At 42.9% G+C, this 19,833-nt stretch overlaps 1 protein-coding gene and 1 long non-coding RNA gene across 2 annotated transcripts; both read left to right on the forward strand.

Moving 5' to 3' along the window:
• Positions 1–6,727: 6,727 nt before the first annotated feature.
• On the forward strand, positions 6,728–7,009 carry LOC101146866 (SH3 domain-binding glutamic acid-rich-like protein 3). The gene is given in 1 exon segment (XM_019029014.3): positions 6,728–7,009. A coding segment is annotated over 1 exon segment (282 nt).
• Positions 7,010–13,721: 6,712 nt separating this feature from the next.
• LOC134758741 (uncharacterized) lies at positions 13,722–18,519 on the forward strand. Its single transcript, XR_010134265.1, has 2 exons — positions 13,722–14,776; positions 15,746–18,519. It is a non-coding gene; the product is annotated as an uncharacterized lncRNA (long non-coding RNA).
• The last annotated feature ends 1,314 nt before the right edge of the window (positions 18,520–19,833 follow it).

Genomic DNA, 19,833 nt, shown 5'->3' on the forward strand with positions numbered 1-19,833 from the left:
AGAAAACTTTCCTTAAAGCCACGTAGATAAACGGTTTGGAAAAAAAATGCTGGTTGCTACGGGCAATGCCAGGACGCAGGGGAAAAACACTTGATGAAAATTATCAAGAACTGAGTCTCAGAAAGACTGAAAAGAGTGAAGTGACCAAGAAGCCTGATTTTTATTGGAGAAAATTTTGTTTGATTGATTTTTTCTTTTAATCAATATCTTCTAATTTTTTTCTTTTTATTGATATCTTCTAATTTTTCTACAACAAACATGTTTTAGTTGTGCAGTTTTTACAAGCAGAGAGAGCTCTACAGTGCAAGGGGACTCATAGTGCTTGTGGTAAAGAGGCATTTATGATTCTAATCTCCCCTTCTCTGCATTTGAGAGAAGAGGAGGAAAGAAAGGAGGAAAAAAAAAGAGAGACAAAAAAACCATAGTTTCATTTTCTTCTCCATTAGCTGAATCCAGACATAAATGAAAGAACAAACATTTCCAGTGAGGAACCAGGAAGAAAGCAGAGGCAGGGAGGTCCTAAAGGGGACCAGGTCTTTAGAGGCCCAAAGCCTACCCTTAGGAGTCCTCTCAAGGAGTTACTACAGACTCAACAACAGCCTACCTGCAGGATGAACCACAGCAGGTTACTGTGCTTTTGGGATTGTACTGGTGGTGACAGGAGGTGGATTTTGTGCCCAGACTAATTCCATGCCAATAAAAATTCTCATATAACCAAATATGTTCCAGATTGCAGTAAATACAAAGCTCAGATAAAACAGAAACCACTGCATTGAAAGTGTGGGAATGGTTCCCTGGAGCTCCCTGGAACTGGATTTGACTTATGGAAGGTTTTAACTTCTCCATTGGGTGCCAAACCAGCCATAAGAGAGAATTCCTGATATGAATGCAACGCATACCTGTGATAGACCAAAACAGAATAAGCCATTCCAAAAGCCGAAGCACCCAAGGAAAACCAAAAGAGAGAAGAGAAATACAGACTCAGGAAAAAAAAAAAAAAAAGGCACTTGATGACTCAGAGTAGATAACTGATTTGTTCTTAGGAATCAGGTAGGGTAAAAAGAGGTTCTTCAGAAGGGGGTCAAATCCTGACTCATTTGAGAGTGTACGCCCTGCTTGGCCAGGTGCCCTTCTGTATTGGGGTGGCCTCTATGCAAAAAGAACGGATTCTGGCTCTCAGAAGCTCATGTTTCCTCTCTGTCAGGGATCTTGTTTAGCTCATGATGGAAATTTTGTCCTCATCAGCATCAGTTTTCAAAACTCTACACACTGATACAAAATCAAGAGGGAGGGAAGAGTCCCTTTGGGATGTTTCATATCATGAATCATCAGTCCCTTCCTAACTTTCCTGGGAATTTTGTCCACATACAGAGGTCCCATTGACTTCTGTGGTTCTTGTCAAAGCCAAATTCAAGAATGGAAAAGATGAGCTGGAGTCAGTTTCATGTTTTGGACTCACCAGCTAAGTTCTGTTGCAGTCAGGGGTCAGAGCAGCTTAGCTTTAAAGAGGCAGAAATAAAAGAGCTTGCTATTCAAGTAGCTGGGGGTTTCTAGCCCTCTGATTGTAAATGGATTCAATGATTTATATGCAGATCATTGAGCAGGGGATGAATGAACAGCAGAGCTCTGCAGTGTCCTTTTTAAACATGCAGTTCAGCCTGTTTTGGTGGTAAATGTAAACATGTGCAACTAAAGGAAGTGCTGGTGTCAAAAAGCCTCGCCAATTTTATTTTATTTTAATTCTACAGCACACAAGGGAGGAACAGAGTTTAAGAAAGTTGACTCAAACCTGTGCAATCCCAATGCTTTCTAGAGACATAAAACATTGGGATTTTGAAAGACTTATCTGACTTAAAGATCCAATATGAAAAGTTACAGTTTTTTATTCACTTAGGCTAAAGCCTCTCTATATAATATTGCTCACTCTTCCAGGAAGAGAATGGAGGAAAACTGACCATGTCATAGTTATCAGAAATTTGTTCCTTGGAGGCATGAGTTGTTCTGTGTTATCTGTAAATAAGTCATAAGACTTTGCTTCATTCACTCATTCATTCATGGATTCACTTTGTTCATTCAAAGAACATCTATTAAGTCCCTTCCCTGTACCAGGCACTGTGCTAGGCACAGGACATAAAAAATTAAATAAGATGGATTCAGTTTCATGTAAGGTAGAGTAAATAATATCTCTCCCATCAAATGCAGTTATAAAACCTGGATACATTAAGCAGGTATTTAAATACCATGAGAAGTAAATATTAACAGGTAGATTGACGAAAAGACCATAATTTGAAGTACCACTAAACTGATGGTGAGCTTATGACTTTTTTTCTTCTGGTACTCCCCGGCCTAGATTTAAGGCAGACTAAAACCTAGACGTGAGCATTGCCAAGAACAGAGAGAGAGCTGCAGGAAAACCTTTTAGTCCTGACATGAGGAGTGCAAAAGGAGTCTCCTAATTTTTCCATTTTCTTTTGTCCTTCTTTTTCTTTTTTCTAATCTTTCACATCACCCAGCCTGTGATGGCCCGTAAGCACCTAAAACTCAGGGAGAGGAACTTCCTTTCTGATTGGAAGAACTGTGTTTCCCAAAGGGTGGCGCAAATGCCTGTTGTTTTTTTCTCTATCTTCCCACCACTTGGCGCCTGTATTAAAGAGTCTGATTCTATTTTTGATGTTTGACTGCTGACAGCTTTCAAACCTCACCACTCCCCCCATCCCCTTTGGCCCCACATCTGGGCAGGCTGATGTAAGAGCTCAGATGCTCCCTTGGCACTGGATGGAAGTTCAAACCATGTAAGCTCCAGCCCACATGCAGAAACTCTCACCCCAGCCTCACCCGCTAGCCATCATAAAAACAAGCCAGTACCCTTTGTTGGCTCTCTCAAGCCATTTTCAGATCAACTTGGGGACTCTTTCTGCTTTCCCCAGAAAGCTTCATCATGTGAGTGATAAGCCTCTTCTTCCCCTCTTGTTGCATGTGTGGCATCATTGATCTCAATATCCAAACTAAATTTTGTTTTGGGGAGGGGCCCATTTCATTTTGGTTGAGTAACCACAACAACCCCAGACATGGGCCCAGTTATGGGAAATGCAGAGCAGATTAGGCTCAAAAAGGGACTTTTAGGCTTTAGGGAACCAGAACGTACCAGGGAGATCTCAGAGAGGAGAGAGCTGGGAAAGTGACCCCATGAAGTTGTTTTAAAAACTTGAGAGTGGGTGCAGTGGCTCACACCTGTAATCTCAGCACTTCAGGAGGCTGAGCAGGGAGGATCCCTTGAGTCTAGGAGCTCGATACTAGCCTAGACAACATAGTGAGACCCTGTGCCTACAAAAAAAAATTAAAATTAGCTGGGCATGGTGGCGTACATCTGTGGTCCCAGCTACTTGAGAGGCTGAGGTGGGAGGACTGCTTGAGTTCAGGAGTTCCAGGTTGCAGTGAGCTATGATCATGACATTGCACTCCAGCCGGGGTGAGACAGCAAGGCCCTGTCTCAGAAAAAGAAAAGACAAGAAAGAAAGAAAGAAAAAGAAAGAAAGAAAGAGAGAGAGAAAAAGAAAGAAAGAAAAAGAAAGAAGGAAAGAAAGAAAGAAAGAAAAAAGAAAAAGAAAGAAAAAGAAAGAAAGAAAGAAAGGAAGGAAGAAAGGAAGGAAGAAAGAAAGAAAGAAAAAGGAAGAAAGAAAGAACAAACTTAGGCTTATTCCCAAATGGTGCATACATAGATCTGACCATGAAAAGCGTATCTTTAAACTTTGAGAACTGAACTATGGGAGAGACCATTACCCATGTGCCAGACTGGCCACTAGGTGGCATATACATCAGCTGGATCTGCATTGCAATGCAAAGCCTTTGCAAACAGAACTGACATTGAAGCTGCAACCCACAGAAGGCTGGTCAGAACTTGGAGCTTGAAATCAACTGGTTTGACTGATGGCTAAAGCAAAAATGTCAACATTCCATCTGATTTAAATAACACCAAGAGTCTCACAAGCTAATATTCAAAATGTCCAGGATACGATCCAAAGTTATTCAGCATACAAAGAACCAAGAAAATATCAATTTACATGTGTCAAAATTCACAAACTGTACACCAAAAAAGTCAGTTTTACTGTATGTTAATTTAAAAAATGATGCCATTTCCTTGCAGGGAGTACACAATCTAGTTAGGGAGATAGAATCATAAATGAATAACGACATGATGTTAAATACCCTATGATGATTTAAAACAAAAACATGGATAGGATAATGCGGGAGCACAGACGGATACCTAGCCCAGTCTGGGGAGTGGAGATCAGGAGGTTGAGATTAGTTTTCAAGAAGAACAGATGTTTTAATTGATTCTGAAAGAACAAGTAGAAGAAGCTAGGTAAAGTGGCAGAAGGTATTCACACCTAAATAAGGGGCAGTCTGAGCAAAGATATCAAGAAAAGTAGAGGTGGGAAGTATAAACGGTTCTATTTTATTGGGGTATTAGCTGACAGTCAGAGAGTGGCAGAAAAGATGGTGGATTTCCCAGGACCAGGTCATGGAAGGCTTCAAATACCATCTTATACCACATTTAACCCTATTAGAAATCCTATTGGGAATAAATTCTTAGTTTTGTCAACATTAACACAATGGTCACAGCAAAATCATGGCATCCCTGTGGGCCTTGATCTCTTGTGGCAGAAACTATTGGTATGCACCAGGGTCTGTTTGGTCTTCCCTGTTTTGCAGCTTCCCTTGCAATGAGGTTGGCTGTGTGATCAATCCTGCTTATGGATGTGAGGGAAAGTGCTGCATGCCATGCTCTGGGTTTGGATGTTAAGTATCCAGGGTGCCTTTCCAAAAGTCTGTTTCCCTTTCACATTGACCTTAGAGGCCATGTGTTGAAGAGCCATGAGACAAGATGGAAGGAACCTGGATCACTGAGTCATCATTTGACTGACCAGGAACATCTATGTGCAATTGCACAAGTGTGCAATAAACTATCCTCCTGTTAAACCACTGAGATTTCATACTTTGTTTTTTAATACATTATAGCCCAGCTTACTTGACTAACAGTTTCTCCATCTCTTTATCAAGAGCATGAATAGCCTTCCTCCAAAGTCTTTCCCAGCTCCATAAATCCAACTTATTCTAAGGAGGCCCTCTCCAGTCAGCTGGCTCCTTCCTGGTGCCTTGCTCAGGCTTCTTGGGATCTGTCCTGCCTATGTTCTTCCTCTCCAGGATAGTTCTATATCTTACCTTGGAGAAGGATCATGACACCAGAGGCACTCAGGATTGGATAGGCTCTCAAAGCTCACCTAGTCTACCTTACTTTCTAGTGCCTGAGTCACCTCTGCAACATCCCTGCCAAGTGGTGGTCCAGGGTCTGGTTATTGAAAACCTCCAGTACCCGGAAACTCATTGCTTCGCCATATAAAAGTTCCTTCTTTCTCTACATTCTAAAAAGCACACTGCACTGCCCATAATGACTAACCCCCGTGGACTGCACCTAAGTTCTCCCTATTTTATTTTTTAAATGAATAAGTAGGGACTCCATTTAAATGAATGAATAGTAATTGCACTTGAGATATCTGAGCCTTTTTCTGACCTCTTCCTATTATGGTAACATTTTTTTTTCTTTACACAATGGCTGTTTCTTTGATGAATTTGTGTAGCCTGTATATGAGTTCAGAAATTATCCTTATGTCCATCAACTCCATGTGCCCTCTAGCAGAGAGCCCTTTCTTTGAGAAGATCTTGTCTGTAATGTCAAGGACAAAGTCTGATAATAAGTCATAGCTGTCCTGCAGTTCAAATCTTTGGAATCTTTAAGTCTCTATATGCCCACAGGGAATCTCTAAAACCACAAACATCTTTAAAAGGTCAATACAATGAAAGAAGAAAACAAAAATGAATATCCTTATCTGGCTGGAAAGTTTTAACGTGAAAGCTTTTTGTAGTGAGGGACTCTCTGATATAGAGGCTATTCGGTTCATAATGCTGGATAATCAAACACAAAACTACAAAAGGAAAAACTGACCAATTTGACACATCAAAATTTCAAATTTTACCTTGCAAAAGACTGCTGAGAGCATGAAAATACAGACTGGAAGAAAACATTTGCAAACCACATATGACAAAGGACTAGTGTTTAGAATATATAAAGAACTCCCAAAACTAAACAGTAAGAGAAAAAATTCCAGTTAGAAAATGGGCAAAAGACATTAATAAAGTTTGGATATTTTCTTCCACGCAAATCCCATGTTGAAATGTAATTCCCAATGCTGGAAGTGGGGCCTGGTAGGAGGTGTTTGGATCATGGGGGCACATCCCTCATGGCTTGGTGCTGTCTTCATGACAGTAAGTTCCCATGAGATCTGGTCATTTAAAAGGTGTGTTGCACCTCCCCCACCTTGCTCCTGCTTTTGCCATGTGAAGCAGCTGCTCCTGCTTTGCCTTCCACCATGAGTGTAAGCTTCCTGAGGCCTCGCTAGAAGCTGATGCCAGAGCTATGCTTCCTTGTAGAACCGTGAGCCAGTTAAACCTCTAAATTACCCAGTCTCAGGTATTTCTTTAAAGCAATGCAAGAACAGCCTAATGCAGACATAAAGAGACATTTCACCGAAGAGTGGCAAATAAGCCCATGAAAATCTCATCGTTAGCCATTAGAGAAATGCAAATTAAAACCGCGATGAAGTCTCCTCATAGTGCAGCAGCCATTACTGCCACCCTCTGCCCTCCGGCCTGTCAATCTACCTGCAGCATGAAGAGCCTGCACCTCTACAGCACATCAGTCACTGGCTCCCACAAAATCAAGTCCCAGCAGAGTGAGGTGACCTGAATCCAGGATAGGAAGTCCATCTAATACCAACTAGTGGACATCTCCCAGGACAACGCCCTGAGGGATGAGATGCGAGTCTTGGTGGGCAACCCCAAGGCTGCCCCACCCCAGACTGTCAATGGGGACCACTACCGTGGAGGCTTTGAGCTCTTCATGGAGGCTGTGGAACAAAACATGCTGCAGGAGTTCCTGAAACTGGCCTGAGTCAAGCTGGCCCACAGTTCCCCTGCTGGACTCCATCACCACACTCTACTTACAGCTCTCACCTGGCCAAGAAAGACCTTGTGACCAACTCCCTGTCATTCCTAACTTGACCTTAGAGTCCCTCTCCATAACATAAACCACTTCTCCCCCTTTCTAAATGTAGTCTCCTCTTCTCTATTCAAAGGCAACATTCCTTACCCACTAGTCTCAGAAATTGTCTTAAGCGACAGCCCCAAATGCTGGCACCTCTGTTGGTTCCATCAGCCAGAGCTTTGCCAAAGGCCCCACAATCCCTCTCCAGGAGGACCCTAAGGACAATTAAATGTGCTGTTCCATTGGAAAACACACACACACACACACACACACAACAAAAGAGAAAACCATGATGCAATATCACTACACACCTAGCAGAAGGGCTAACGTATAAAATAGTGACACCACCAAATGCTGGCAAGAATGTGGAGAAACTGGATCACTCATTCATTGCTAGTAGGAATATAAAATGGTACAGCTTACTCTGGAAAACAGTTTGGCAGTGTCTTAAAAAACTAAATATGTACGTGTTATATAATTCCACTCAGAGACATTTATCTCAGGGAAATAAAAATGTATCTTCACAAAAATGATCTGTATACAAATGTTTATAGCAGGTTTATTCTTAATAGCCCAAACCTGGAAACAATTCAGATGGTTAAACAAACTGTGGGATATCCATACCGTGGAATACTGGTTAGCAATAAAAAGGAATGAACTACTGATACGTACAACGACCTCGATGAATCTCCAGAAAATTATGCTGAGTGAACAAAGCTAATCCCTAAAGGTTGCTCATGGTATGATTTTATTTATATAACATTCTTGAAATGACAAAATTATAAAAATGGAGAACAGATGAGAGCTTACCAGAGGATAAAGAGAAAGTTGCAGTGGGTGGGGAAGTGGGTGTGGTTATAAAAGACCCACAGGAGGAAAGGATATTTGTGGTGATGAAAATGTTCTGTATCTTGACGGTATCAAAGTCAATGTCCTGTTTGTGATATTGTATTATTAGAATTTTGGAAGATATTAACATTGGGGGAAACACCACTGAGGGAAACTGTTTGTGTTATTTCTTACAACTGCATGTAATTCTGCAACTATCTCAATATAAAAAAATTAATTTTAAAAACACTCCCCAGCCGGGCACGGTGGCTCATGCCTGTAATCCCAGCACTTTGGGAGGCGGAGGCGGTGCGGGGAGGGGGGATCACCTGACGTCAGGAGTTTGAGACCAGCCTGGCCAACATAGTGAAACCCTGTCTCTACTAAAAATACAAAAATTAGCCGGATGTGTGGCAGGTACCTGTAATCCCAGCTACTCGGGAGGCTGAGGCAGGAGAACCGCTTGAACCCAGGAGAAGGAGGTTGCAGTGAGCCGAGATTGCGCCATTGCATTCCAGCCTAGGCGGTAAGAGCAAAATTGTCTCAAAACAACAACAAAACACTTCTCATACCTAGGTTGCAGCCCATAGCAATGAAATTACAATGTCGGGAGAAGGAGCCAGACATCAGTATTTTTAAAAGATGTCCAGGTGATCCAACAGGCAGCAAATTTGGGAACCACTGAATTAAGCATCTCAGAAGCCTCTGAGATGTTTAAGAAGAGAAGGAAACAAAAGTTTTCCTAAAGTTCTCTTTACAGAGATATCTTTGTAAAAAGGAACAACATAGACGCATCCTATTACATTTTGGCCACAGCCTCAGTCAGTATGAGGGAGAGGCCTTGGACATTTCTTATTCATCTGACTTCACTAATTGAAAACTTAAGCCTAAAAGCCAACATTACTAACTACTTCGCTACTGGAATAATTTACCAAAAATGTTTTATTTATTTATTTTTCGAGGTGGAGTCTCACTCTGTCATTCAGGCTGGAGTGCAGTGGCGCAATCTCTGCTCACTGCAACCTCTGCCTCCCAGGTTCAAGCAATTCTCCTGCCTCAGCCTCCCCAGTAGCTGGGATTACAGGTGCGTGCCACCACACCCGGCTAATTTTTTCTTTTTTTAATTTTTAGTAGAGATGGGGTTTCACCATGTTGGCCTCAATGCTGGTCTCAATCTCCTGACCTCAAATGATCGGCCCACCTTGGCCTCCCAAAGTGCTGGGATTACAGGCGTGAGCCACCGTGCCTGGCCCCAAAAATGTCTTAAAAAGCCATTTCATGAATAATGCAATTTCTTCCCCTTCATCTTCATCCCAATACAGTAGATTTATAGTTTCACTTTCTGCGGTTTTAGCCAATGGTTGTCCAAAAATATTAAATGGAAAAATTCCAGAAATAATTAATAAGTTTTAAATTGTGCACCATTCTGAGTAGCATGATAAAATCTGACACCATCTGCTCCAGCCCACTTGAGATGAAAATCATCCCTTTGTCCAGCATATCCATGCTGTCTATGCTACCTTTTGTTTAGTCACTTAGTAGCCCTCTTGGTTATCAGATCAAAAAAACATAGCAGTCTGTAATACGGTTCAGTACTATTCAGTTTCAGGCATCCACCAGGGGTCCTGGAATGTACTCTCCATGGATAAGAGGGCTACTGTAATCTTTATGAAATGAACCCTGAGAGGAGAGCTATAAAAATGCTCCTAGGTGTTCCACAGTCTGCGTAAGGTGTTACAGGTGTGTTGTTCTGTTTCAAAAGTAACACTTCACCTACACCTGGCTGGCATTTCAGATCCCTTTAATATTCACTCCCCTTATTTCCAAGAATTTTTTTTTTCTTTTTTTTAACACAGGGTCTCTCACTCTGTCACCCAGGCTGGAGTGCAGTGGCACAATCCTGGCTCACTGCAGCCTCATCCTCCAGGGCTCAGGTGATCCTCCCACCTCAGCCTCCCAAGTACCTGGGACTAGAGGCATGCCACCATGCCCAGCAAGTTTTTGGTATTTTTTGTAGAGATAGGGTTTCACTGTGCTGCCCAGGCTGGTCTCAAACTCCTGGGCTCAAGCCATATGCCCTTTGGGGGCTCAGCCTCCCAAAGCTCTGGGATTACAGGCGTGAACCATCGTGCCCAGCCCTTTCTATGAAATTTCTTAGAGATCCCGCTTAAACTTGTTATAACGAGCAGCCCTCTTAGAACAAACTATAAAAGAAAGGAGGGAGAAAGGGACTGAATCGTTTCTCTCATTAAACTTGTACCCAATTTGACCTTAACAGTGAGCGCGTCCCATTGCATTGTTGAGAGGATTTTAGAAGGTTCCTGAGTTGCATATTTTCAAGTATTATCATGCCCTATTTTTCAGTCTAAGCCTTCTCTTGGGACTTTTTCTTTTAAATTAAAAACATTGTTTAAAATGTGTTATCAGAGTAACATTAATGTAATGAGAAGAGGCAACCTTATCAGATAAGATAATCTGTTTTTCCTGAAGGATGCCATTTTCATTGCATTAGGTTGTTTGCTCACAGAGACATGTAGACACATAGATTAGCCCTGCACATCAAGTCTTCTTTCTCACCAAACCAATTTTCTGTTTGATTTTTACACTCCAAGAATCACAAGTACAGTAGCAGCTCCATGGGGACAAACAGAATAGGAAAGATTGAGTTATCTTTAATATTTGTTTTTGTTTTTTATTTCCAAGAAAATCTCTTTTAGAAAAGATGAAGTTGTCTTGTCCATATATGCCAGTGAATGCATGTAAATCCATTTACCATAGAGAAGAACACAATTCTTTTACTGTTAAAGCCAAATAGAGGAGTCAGTAGTCATGTTATCCAAGACAGAGGCTCTTCTGGCCTTCAATGTACAGAGACATGCTGCATTAAATTCAGTTAAGGGCAACCAATGAAAAACAAGCTACACACAAAGATTACCTCTCACCCCATCATGCAAAGTTTCCATTCAGCAACATCTGGAGACTGCACAGCCCATTTGATTTAAATACAAGACTCAGAGGCAGAAACCATATTCAGCCCAGATTCTGTGAACATAGCTTGTTGCTGAACCAATTCACTCTGCTTCTAATTCACAAATCTTCAGCCCTAAGCAGCATCATTTGGTTCTTATGAGGCACAGAGCCCTTTCCCCACCCAGGGCCTTTGCTTGGTCCATTCTCGCTGCCCGCATTGTGGCTCCCCTGGCTCTTGGCCTGCTGGCTCCCTCTCAGACTTCAGGTTTCAATTAAAATAACAGCCCTTCCCACTCTCCTTACTTCAGAGTTAGTCTCTGACTTGGCACCCTGTTGATTTCTAAGTCCTATTCCAGGGCTTGACATCTCATAGTTGCTTGTTGAATTAATAAATGTTAACTCCAAAAAATAATAATAAATGATTTCTCCAGTTAAAAAAGTAGATATTACACAGTTTTTTAACAGAATAGTAGTGACAAATAACAATTGATCACCTTAGCTGGGTGTGGCAGTTACAGCTACTTGGGAGGCTAAGATGAGAGGATCACTTGAGCCCAGGAATTTGAGGCCACAGTGAATTATAATCTTGCCACTGCATTCCAGCCTGGGCAACAGCGTGAGATCCTGTCTCTTAAAAAAAGCCCAGAAGAGTATATTTTAGTTAAACATACACATGCCTGTGATCATCAAATACCAAGACTGTAATGATTAGCTCAAGCTGTTGAGAAGCAGAAGCTGCCTTCTAATGGTGACATACAGGATGCTCAGGCAGAATTTTAAATGGGTGCCACACTGAATACCTGACCACTCTATTTCAGAACTGTTCCTCCTCTGGATGCTTATATGCATTTATTATCTATTCCATTCACCCATCCAATAAGCACTACTACTGCTTTAAGACTCTTATGAACCTCTTCCACTAAAGTTTAAGCTTCTGGAGACCAGGGACAACTCTTTTTAATAATAATGGCAAATACTATTGAGTATCTCTTACGTGCTAGTCATAATGTTATGTTTTCCTGTATTAATGTATGTGGTGGAGCTTTGACTTAAACCTGGACAGAATGACAGCAGAGCCTGCACACCTACACTTTTCTTAAACCTGGATCTGGGCCGGGCACGGTGGCTCACACCTATAATCCCAGCTCTCTGGGAGGCCGAGGTGGGCAGATCACTTGAGGTCAGGAGTTTGAGACCAGCCTGGCCAACATGGTGATACCCCATCTCTACTAAAAATACAAACATTAGCCGGGCGTGGTGGCGAGTGCCTGTAATCCCAGCTACTCTCGAGGCTGAGGCATGAGAATCACTTGAACCTGGGAGACGGAGGTTGCAGTGAGCTGAGATCGCACCACTGCACTTCAACCTGGGAGACTGAGTGAGACTCCGTTCTCAAAACAAAAACAAAAAACAAACAAGCAAAAAGCCTGGATCTGACACTTCTTAGCTGTTTGCATGACCTTTGGTGAATTGCCTCAGTTTCCACCTCTGTAAGGTAGGGAGGATAGAGTATCTACCTCAAGGGTTGTTGTGAAGATTAAGAGTTGATACTTGTAAAATGCTTAGAATAGTTCCTGGCACACAATAGGTACTCATTAAGTGTTTGTTGTTTGTTGTTGTTGTTATTGTAACCATTATTGCTTATAGGAAAGTCCCTTGTCTGGGAAACCCTCAGTCCTGGTTTTAGCATGGAAAGTCCCATGGCCTTGGTAAAAGTTCAAAACGGGTCCATATGGCAGGCTGAGGACAGAGAGTCAGCCTGGCGCCCTGGTGGTCACTCTCCACTGTCCTGCATCTTTTTCAGAGCTCACCTCTGAAAAACTGCCCCTTACGCTTTGTAATTGACACCCTCCCAGTATTTCAGGACACTGTACTACTTAGCCAACAGGGTGTACAGAAATCATATACCTTTTTCGCACATTCTTCTATGTACTAAGCTTGTCCAACCCGCCTTATTCTGTTGTTGTTGTTGTTCTGTTTTGTTTTGTTTTAGGCTTTTAGCAGCCTGAAGCCGTGGTTTTTAGTTTCTGTCTCTAATGAAGCTGAAAAGAGGGATGAGGAAGGGTCTTTACTGGCCCAGCCAGAAACAGAAACTAAGAACCTGTGACTGTATTCAGTCTCTTTAACATCCCTGATTGTAGACCATCACTCCATTTTCCCCACTTCCTGTTAACTTTTATAACTATCTCTGAACTTTAAGAGAACACTATTTTGTGTTTGCAAATAACGTGCTAAAACGCCTTTCCTAAGCGAATCAAACCCTAGCATCTAGTGCCCCCTGCTGCCCTTTCATAGGAAAGGCAAGAAGGATGAAAGTTTGATTCATTGACAGTAAAATTTTTACTTGTCGAGATTTCAATAGGAATCGGTATAAATATCCTAAATTATATTCACGTTTCATCTTTTCTTTGAACCTACTCCTTGACTTGGTTTTTTGTCTTGCCTTTGCGAACATTCATTTTTGCTTAATTATATTTTTCTCATTTATATTTGCTTTCCTTGAATTTCCTTTTGGTTGTTTTGCTATTGCTATTTGAACTTGTTCTGTCTTGGCTCTTTCTCACTTTGGCCATGCCTTGACACGGACGCGCGGGGTCGAGAGGCTGCGGGCTCGGCGGGCGGAGGGCGCATGGGAGCCTCTTGGCCCTGGGCCTGCCCCTGCAGTCCTTCCGCCGGATCTCTTGGACCCTCTGCAGGGTCCTGGCTCTGAGACGTTGCTAGAGGACAAATCCGCGGGATTTAGAGCGCGGCCAATGGGACAGCGGTGCATGGCTGAGTGTCAGGCAAAATTAGCCAATAAACATGTAGTTTGGGCAAGATGGGTCCGTCCCCTAACTCGGACCTTATAAAGTGCGCCCGCTGTTCCCACAAAGCCGGGCTGTCCCAGGCTGAGGCGGTTGCTCACCTGCAGGGTGTGTTAGAAGCAAGTTAGAGGAAGAAGGTCTTGGGGACTACGGGCGCCACCGAGAACCCATACGAGGCAGCCCCCGACGGCGGGTCGCCGGGGGGGGGGGGGGGGGGGCAGAACGGCGCCAAGGCCAACCAGAAGAATGGCGGCAAGAACGAGGGGGACGCGGGGCAGGTGCTGTGGGAGTTGGCTGGACCTGTGGTATCGACGTCTGCGCCGTCCAGGAGCCGCCCAGGGAAGAGAGCGGAGACTCGGGAGGAGGATGTGCGCTCCGACCCGGGCAAGGCTTCCCATCCCTCCCTTCCTCTTCTCTCCTTCCCTCCACCTGGGCTCGGAGTCAGGATCTGACCGCGGGCTCTGCCCAGGAAGACCGAGTTCCTTGAGAGCGACACCTGAGCGCCGGGGAAGACAGGGATAGAAGAGACGACAGCCCTTTGATAAGAGGGTTTTTAGACTAACTTCCAGCTGTGACGAGTGCATGGGGCCTGCGCCCTGAGAGGTTGCCTTTCCTTTTCCTCTCCCAGCCTGGGGGTTTGTGGTGATGTTAAGTTCTGTTAGGACCAAGGTGGATCTCAGTAAGGAGGTAGAGTAGATTTGTGAACAGCTGTCGGAGGTAGAATCTTTGCAGACCCAGAGTGGGTGGGTGTAGACACTTTGCCATGGGTGGTAGCTTTATTTGTAATCCTCCCAGTGAAAGCTTTGGGAAATCCAGCCCTCCTAAACTCTTGCCTTTCTTGTAAGACTTTCTAAGCGCATGGCTTTGTCGTAAGACTTCTCGTGGCCATGTGTCTCACCCTACTGTTCGTCTCACCAATGAACCAGAGCTGGGATACCAGCAAAAAGGACCCAAAAGACTGTTTTGCCACAATTGAAGAGGTCGTGGACCATCCCCCAAAATGAATCCCAACACTGGAAGACCAAGAGGGTTGACGTTTGCTATCTTGAAAGCTGCAGCTCCTGTAGAGAAGGTAAGCTGTGTATTCCATCAAAGGTCTGTGTGTGCAGGATTGCATTTCCAAGAGAAGGCATTCCTGGATCATGATCATTTTGTCTGAGCTGCATGTGGCCAAGTGCACTGGGGGAAGCAGAGTTTAGGAACTTGTTCCTGTATGGATTAAGTGGGAAGTGAAAAGTATTAAATATATGGGCTGAAGTGGTCCAGGAAGAGGAGAGTGGACATTTAGTACCTGTTTGGGCCCCTGCACTAAATGCTTCACATATAAGGAATAGAAAAACACCCAAAGATTCTTAGATAGGCATTTCAGTGCCATTTTACAGAAGGAAAAACTAAGATGCAGAGAGGATTAAGCAACTAGAAGAGACCACATAGTGAGTAAAGCGTGGAACAGCAAGGATTCCAACCCCGTAGCGCAGCTTTATGTCTGGAGGAAGCAAGTCTTAGACTGGGACTGTCAGGCCAGGAAGAAAACTCAGAGCATGGACAAAAGGCTCGGAGGGAGTGAGGACCGATTTATATGTGTTGGGGTAAACCAGGTGGATTTCTGTTTTGGAGAAAATTGGGAAGTCAGGCTTAGGTAGAGGGTGGTGTGTTTGGAGGGGATAAAATATTTTGTGCACCTGTATTTTGTGTATTCCACCTGTGGTAGAATCTTGTGGCTCAGAAAGAAAGAACCTGCCTCGGGTAATGCTACTAAGAAATGCCAAAGAGAATTAGAACCAGAGTCTACTTAACCCCCTTCTCAGAAGAAATTGTCCAGGTTTTAGCACTGAAAGTCTTACATCTTGGGAAACTGCACCGTCCCAGTTTTAATGCTAAAAGTCCCTCATCCTGGGACATCCCTTAGCTGTGGTTTTAGCACTGACAGTCCTGCTTCCTAGGAAACTCCTTACTTCTGGTTTTAGCCCTGAAAGTCCCCAAACCCCTTAGTCCTTGGCAAATCTGGATGATTGATCCACTTACCCTTCTGTTGGAACAGATCCTAGAGCAGAAGGAGCACAGGCTGGGCTGCCATAGCATGGACCCCCAAAAAGCCACTGTCATGAAGAAATATCCTGTGAAGAAAATCTTTGCAGGGCACCTGAACTCCCAAAGCCACTGAGGAGAAGGTAAGGGAGTACTTTGGTGAGTTTGGGGAGGTGAATTTCTCCCCAGGATTTGGTTTATGCTCCCCACCAGCCACCAGTGGATGCTTTTTTCTGTTTTCCTTGGCTGGTGGAGTTGTCAGTGGAGCTGCTCTCACCTCCTTTCTTGCCTTTGGAGGGCCACCTTTTCTGAGTTCCCTTTAGGGCCTGAGCCAGGGGAAGGCATTGGCCCTGAGCTTTGCCTGTTTCCAGATGGAGGCCATTGAACTTTCAGTGGATCCAAAGTCTAACAAAAGACAATGTCTTGTTTTCGTCACCCCCCGAAGAAGAGGAACCTGTGAGAAATATTCTGGAGAAATTTAACACCATCAGTGGAAGCAAGGTGAGGAGTCTCTACCTCCATGTGCCTCCCCTCCTACCTCTGGAGAGGTAGCCCTTTGGTTAATGGCAACCCAATAGGGTAACCAACCATCCCATTTTAGCATTGAGAGCATTGTGTCCTAGGAGACCCTTCCCTGGAATGTAAATAATCCTGGTTTTAGCAACAAAGTGTGGAAGGTTGGAGGAAATGCACAAAACCCGTAAGTTTTAGAGCGTCTGAAAGCAACATTGTCTTTAGTATCAAGTGGATACGGCACAGATTATTCATCATCTTTACTTGTTGTCACCCATTTGACCACTGATATTGGCAACCATAATTTGTAGTTCAGAATGGTCATCCATCCATCGTTGCATCATTCAAAGTGATGTGGCTTAAGTGTATATAATGATTATTAATAGTTCATCTTCGACTTTGCCTGTGGATTAATTGGTGTGCTTTGTAACAAGATAGTGCTAGTTTAATTTTTTAACATTGTGAATATTGTGACCATGTTTTCTAAGAGGTCAGATAATGAGAATGGTTATAATACCAATGCAACCATGACCCCATCACTGAAGAAGAAGGCTAAACGACTATGTAATTTTAATGATGGATGGAAGGACACATACTACTGAACTAGGAAGGTAAACAACCAAAACAGAGCATACTACATAATATACAGAAAAAAATGTGAGATTGGACATGGTGGAGAAGGGGATGTGCAAGCACATGTGGAGGGCAAATCTCACAAGTAAGATGGGACAGGTGAATGCTTCTAAACCAATCAAAAATACCTTTGTTTCCCCAAAAGACACCAGTGCTCAGTCAAAAATAGCAGCTGCTGAATTAGCATGGGCATACCAGGCAAACAAGCCTGCATTGTCATAGCGTTCCCTTGATTGCTCTATGAAACTGAGTAAAGTTTCATTTCCTGATTCAAGAATTGCAGCTAAAATATCCTCTGGACAAAGAAGAAGGGAAATTTTTTGATAACAGATGTGTTGGCTCCTTACAGTATAAAGCCGATTTCTGTGATATCTCACCAACAATCCTGGTTTCTACAGTACATCAGTTTTAAGTAATATGCCAAATCATGGCAGCAAAAATATGTTCCCTCTAGCTGTTAGGTACTTTGACTTGAAAACAGGAGTTTCAAATCATCTTCTTCATTTCTGTGAGGATTTTAATGAAACTGCTGAAATCATAAAATATTGTTGATATTTTGTCTAAATACAAACTAGACTTAGCTCATCTGTCTGCGTATTCGTCAGACAGTACAGATGTAAAATTTTGGCAAATTCCATTCAGTCTACAAACTTCTTACCAAAGAAAATGAAAAGATCTTATCAATTCAATGACTTGTACATCTTATATACAACACTGCTAAAAAGGGATGTGAGTTGCTTAAATGTGACATTGAGACTTTCATAATGAAAGCTTTTGGTTACTTTTCAATTTCCTCAAAAAGTGCAAAAGCACTTATGGAGATTTTTGACTTCACAGAAATGGAAGGTAACCTCTTTAGACGTGTGCCTGCAAGATGGCTGTCATTGTAGTGAGCCATAGAAAAGATGCTAAAATGTTGGCCTGCCATAAGATCATATTTTCAAAGGACAAGAATAATGTCCTTTGACATTGTTTGAAATCTGAAAGGAGAAAAAAATCAAGAATCTGAAGTGGGCCTTAAAAAAATCAGTAAGTCCCTTGTGACTCTGATTTTTATGAATCTGTCTCTCAAAAGCCAGGGTGCCCCCAGAAGAACTGAGACAAACTGAGTTTCTGAACATTTGAAAATGAGGAGCAGGCTCAGGATCCACAGGGTGTAACCATCGCGTGAGGCCCTGCTTGAGCAGCCAGCCAGTCAGTGAGGCTCTTCACCTTACTTCCATTTCTCTGATTCCACCTATGTACAACTTACGAAAACTTGCGTTACTATAGACTGGGAGTTCTTAAATTGGAATCTGTGAATCTAAAGGGGCCAGAGGATAGAAATCAGGAAATCTGAAAACTTCGATGGAAAAAAGAAGTTTTTATTTATTTCCATCAGGAAAATAGGCAACAAACCACAGCAGTATTAGTACCTGTGTCTCTGTCATCACTAGGAATCACAGATATCCATATTACAGATATCTTAAAATATTTATGTACAGCACCACTCTGAAATTATGGTAATAATTAGATCCACCCCTAGGTCTTGTAATCTTTAATATGTTAATAAAGAAGCGCATCTATTATGTGACAGATTTAAATGTTTAAGAATTTGATTTCAATGAAATTGCATTTCAATAAAATTGGCTTCCTTTGCAATCCTGTGTATTTTATTTTGTGCATTTCTCCAGACCGCCAAAGGGGTTGGTGACACACTGAAAGTTAAGAGTCTCTGCTGTGGATCATGCATAGAAAGCTTTACAAAATGGTTGAGGGGAATAGGCTTTCCTGCATCCTTACCTTGGGCTGCAGCCTTTCCGTTAGCTGGAGAAGGCAGCAGCTGGTGCCTATGAGTTGAGAGGGCAGTGGTCCCTTTGCCTAAGAACCATCCTGTTCCCACATATTCAAGGGTATGGAATTCCCATAATATTCAAAGAGTTTTTCTTTAGTTTTAGGTGATATGCCTTGAGTAGGAATATCATGAGGCTGTTTCCAGCTTCGAGTATGTTGGTGACAGGGTGTAAGGGATCTCAGAGCATCTAGTCTTGTCCATATCTTAAATCCAGGCACTGAGGTCCAGAGGGGAGTTATTTACCCAGGTCACATCAGATGAAGATAATGAAGTATTCCAAGAGGATTTTAGTTTTATTCCAAATAGGGTAAGTGTTCTGAGAGTGTGAGGAGAGAAGGTGAGGAGGCTGGGGTAAGGATGGGCATAGAAGGGGATGGAAAGGAGTGCTGAGAGAACTCAGAACCAAATTTCAGGCTATCACTTTCTCCACGCCACATTCCAATGCCTTGCCATCAACTCTTCTGTGAATCTTCAGGAGTTTTATTAATTCCCCAGGACCAACTTAGACTTTCATAAGTTAGATGTAGTTATATTACTTCCCTGAAACACTTTTATGCACAAAGAATAGATGTAGCAAACAAACTTCACAAGATTTAGTTTTTGAGTTTCCTTTTTTATTCTGAGGAATTCCGCTGTAATTCTCAGTGACACAGAACCTCTAGAGCTACTTCACTATGACAGCCTTCTTCAAATCTCCGAAGGGTTGTTACATAAGGAAGAGGGTCGGAGTTCTGTATTCATCAAGAAGGCAGAAGATTGAGATGATAAGTTGCTACAGGGAGGCATAATTTAAAGTCAATTTAAACTGTAATCCCAGCACTTTGGGAGGCAGAGGCGGGAGGATTGCCTTGAGCTCAGGAGTTCAAGACCCTCCTGGGCAACACAGTGAAACCCCGTCTCTACAAAAAAAAAAAAAAATAGTCGGGTGAGGTGGCACACACCTGTAATCCTAGCTACTTGGGAGGTTGAGGCTGGAGAATCGCTTGAACCCAGGAGGCAGGAGGCAGAGGTTGCAGTGAGACGGGATGGTGCCACTGCACTCCAGCCTGGGTGACCGACTGAGATCCTGTATTTAACAAAAAAAATAAGGTCAATTTAAGTTTCGTTCCTGGGATTGAGCG

The sequence above is a fragment of the Gorilla gorilla genome, chromosome 5, assembly GCF_029281585.2.
Source record: "Gorilla gorilla gorilla isolate KB3781 chromosome 5, NHGRI_mGorGor1-v2.1_pri, whole genome shotgun sequence".
NCBI classification, from domain to species: domain Eukaryota; kingdom Metazoa; phylum Chordata; class Mammalia; order Primates; family Hominidae; genus Gorilla; species Gorilla gorilla.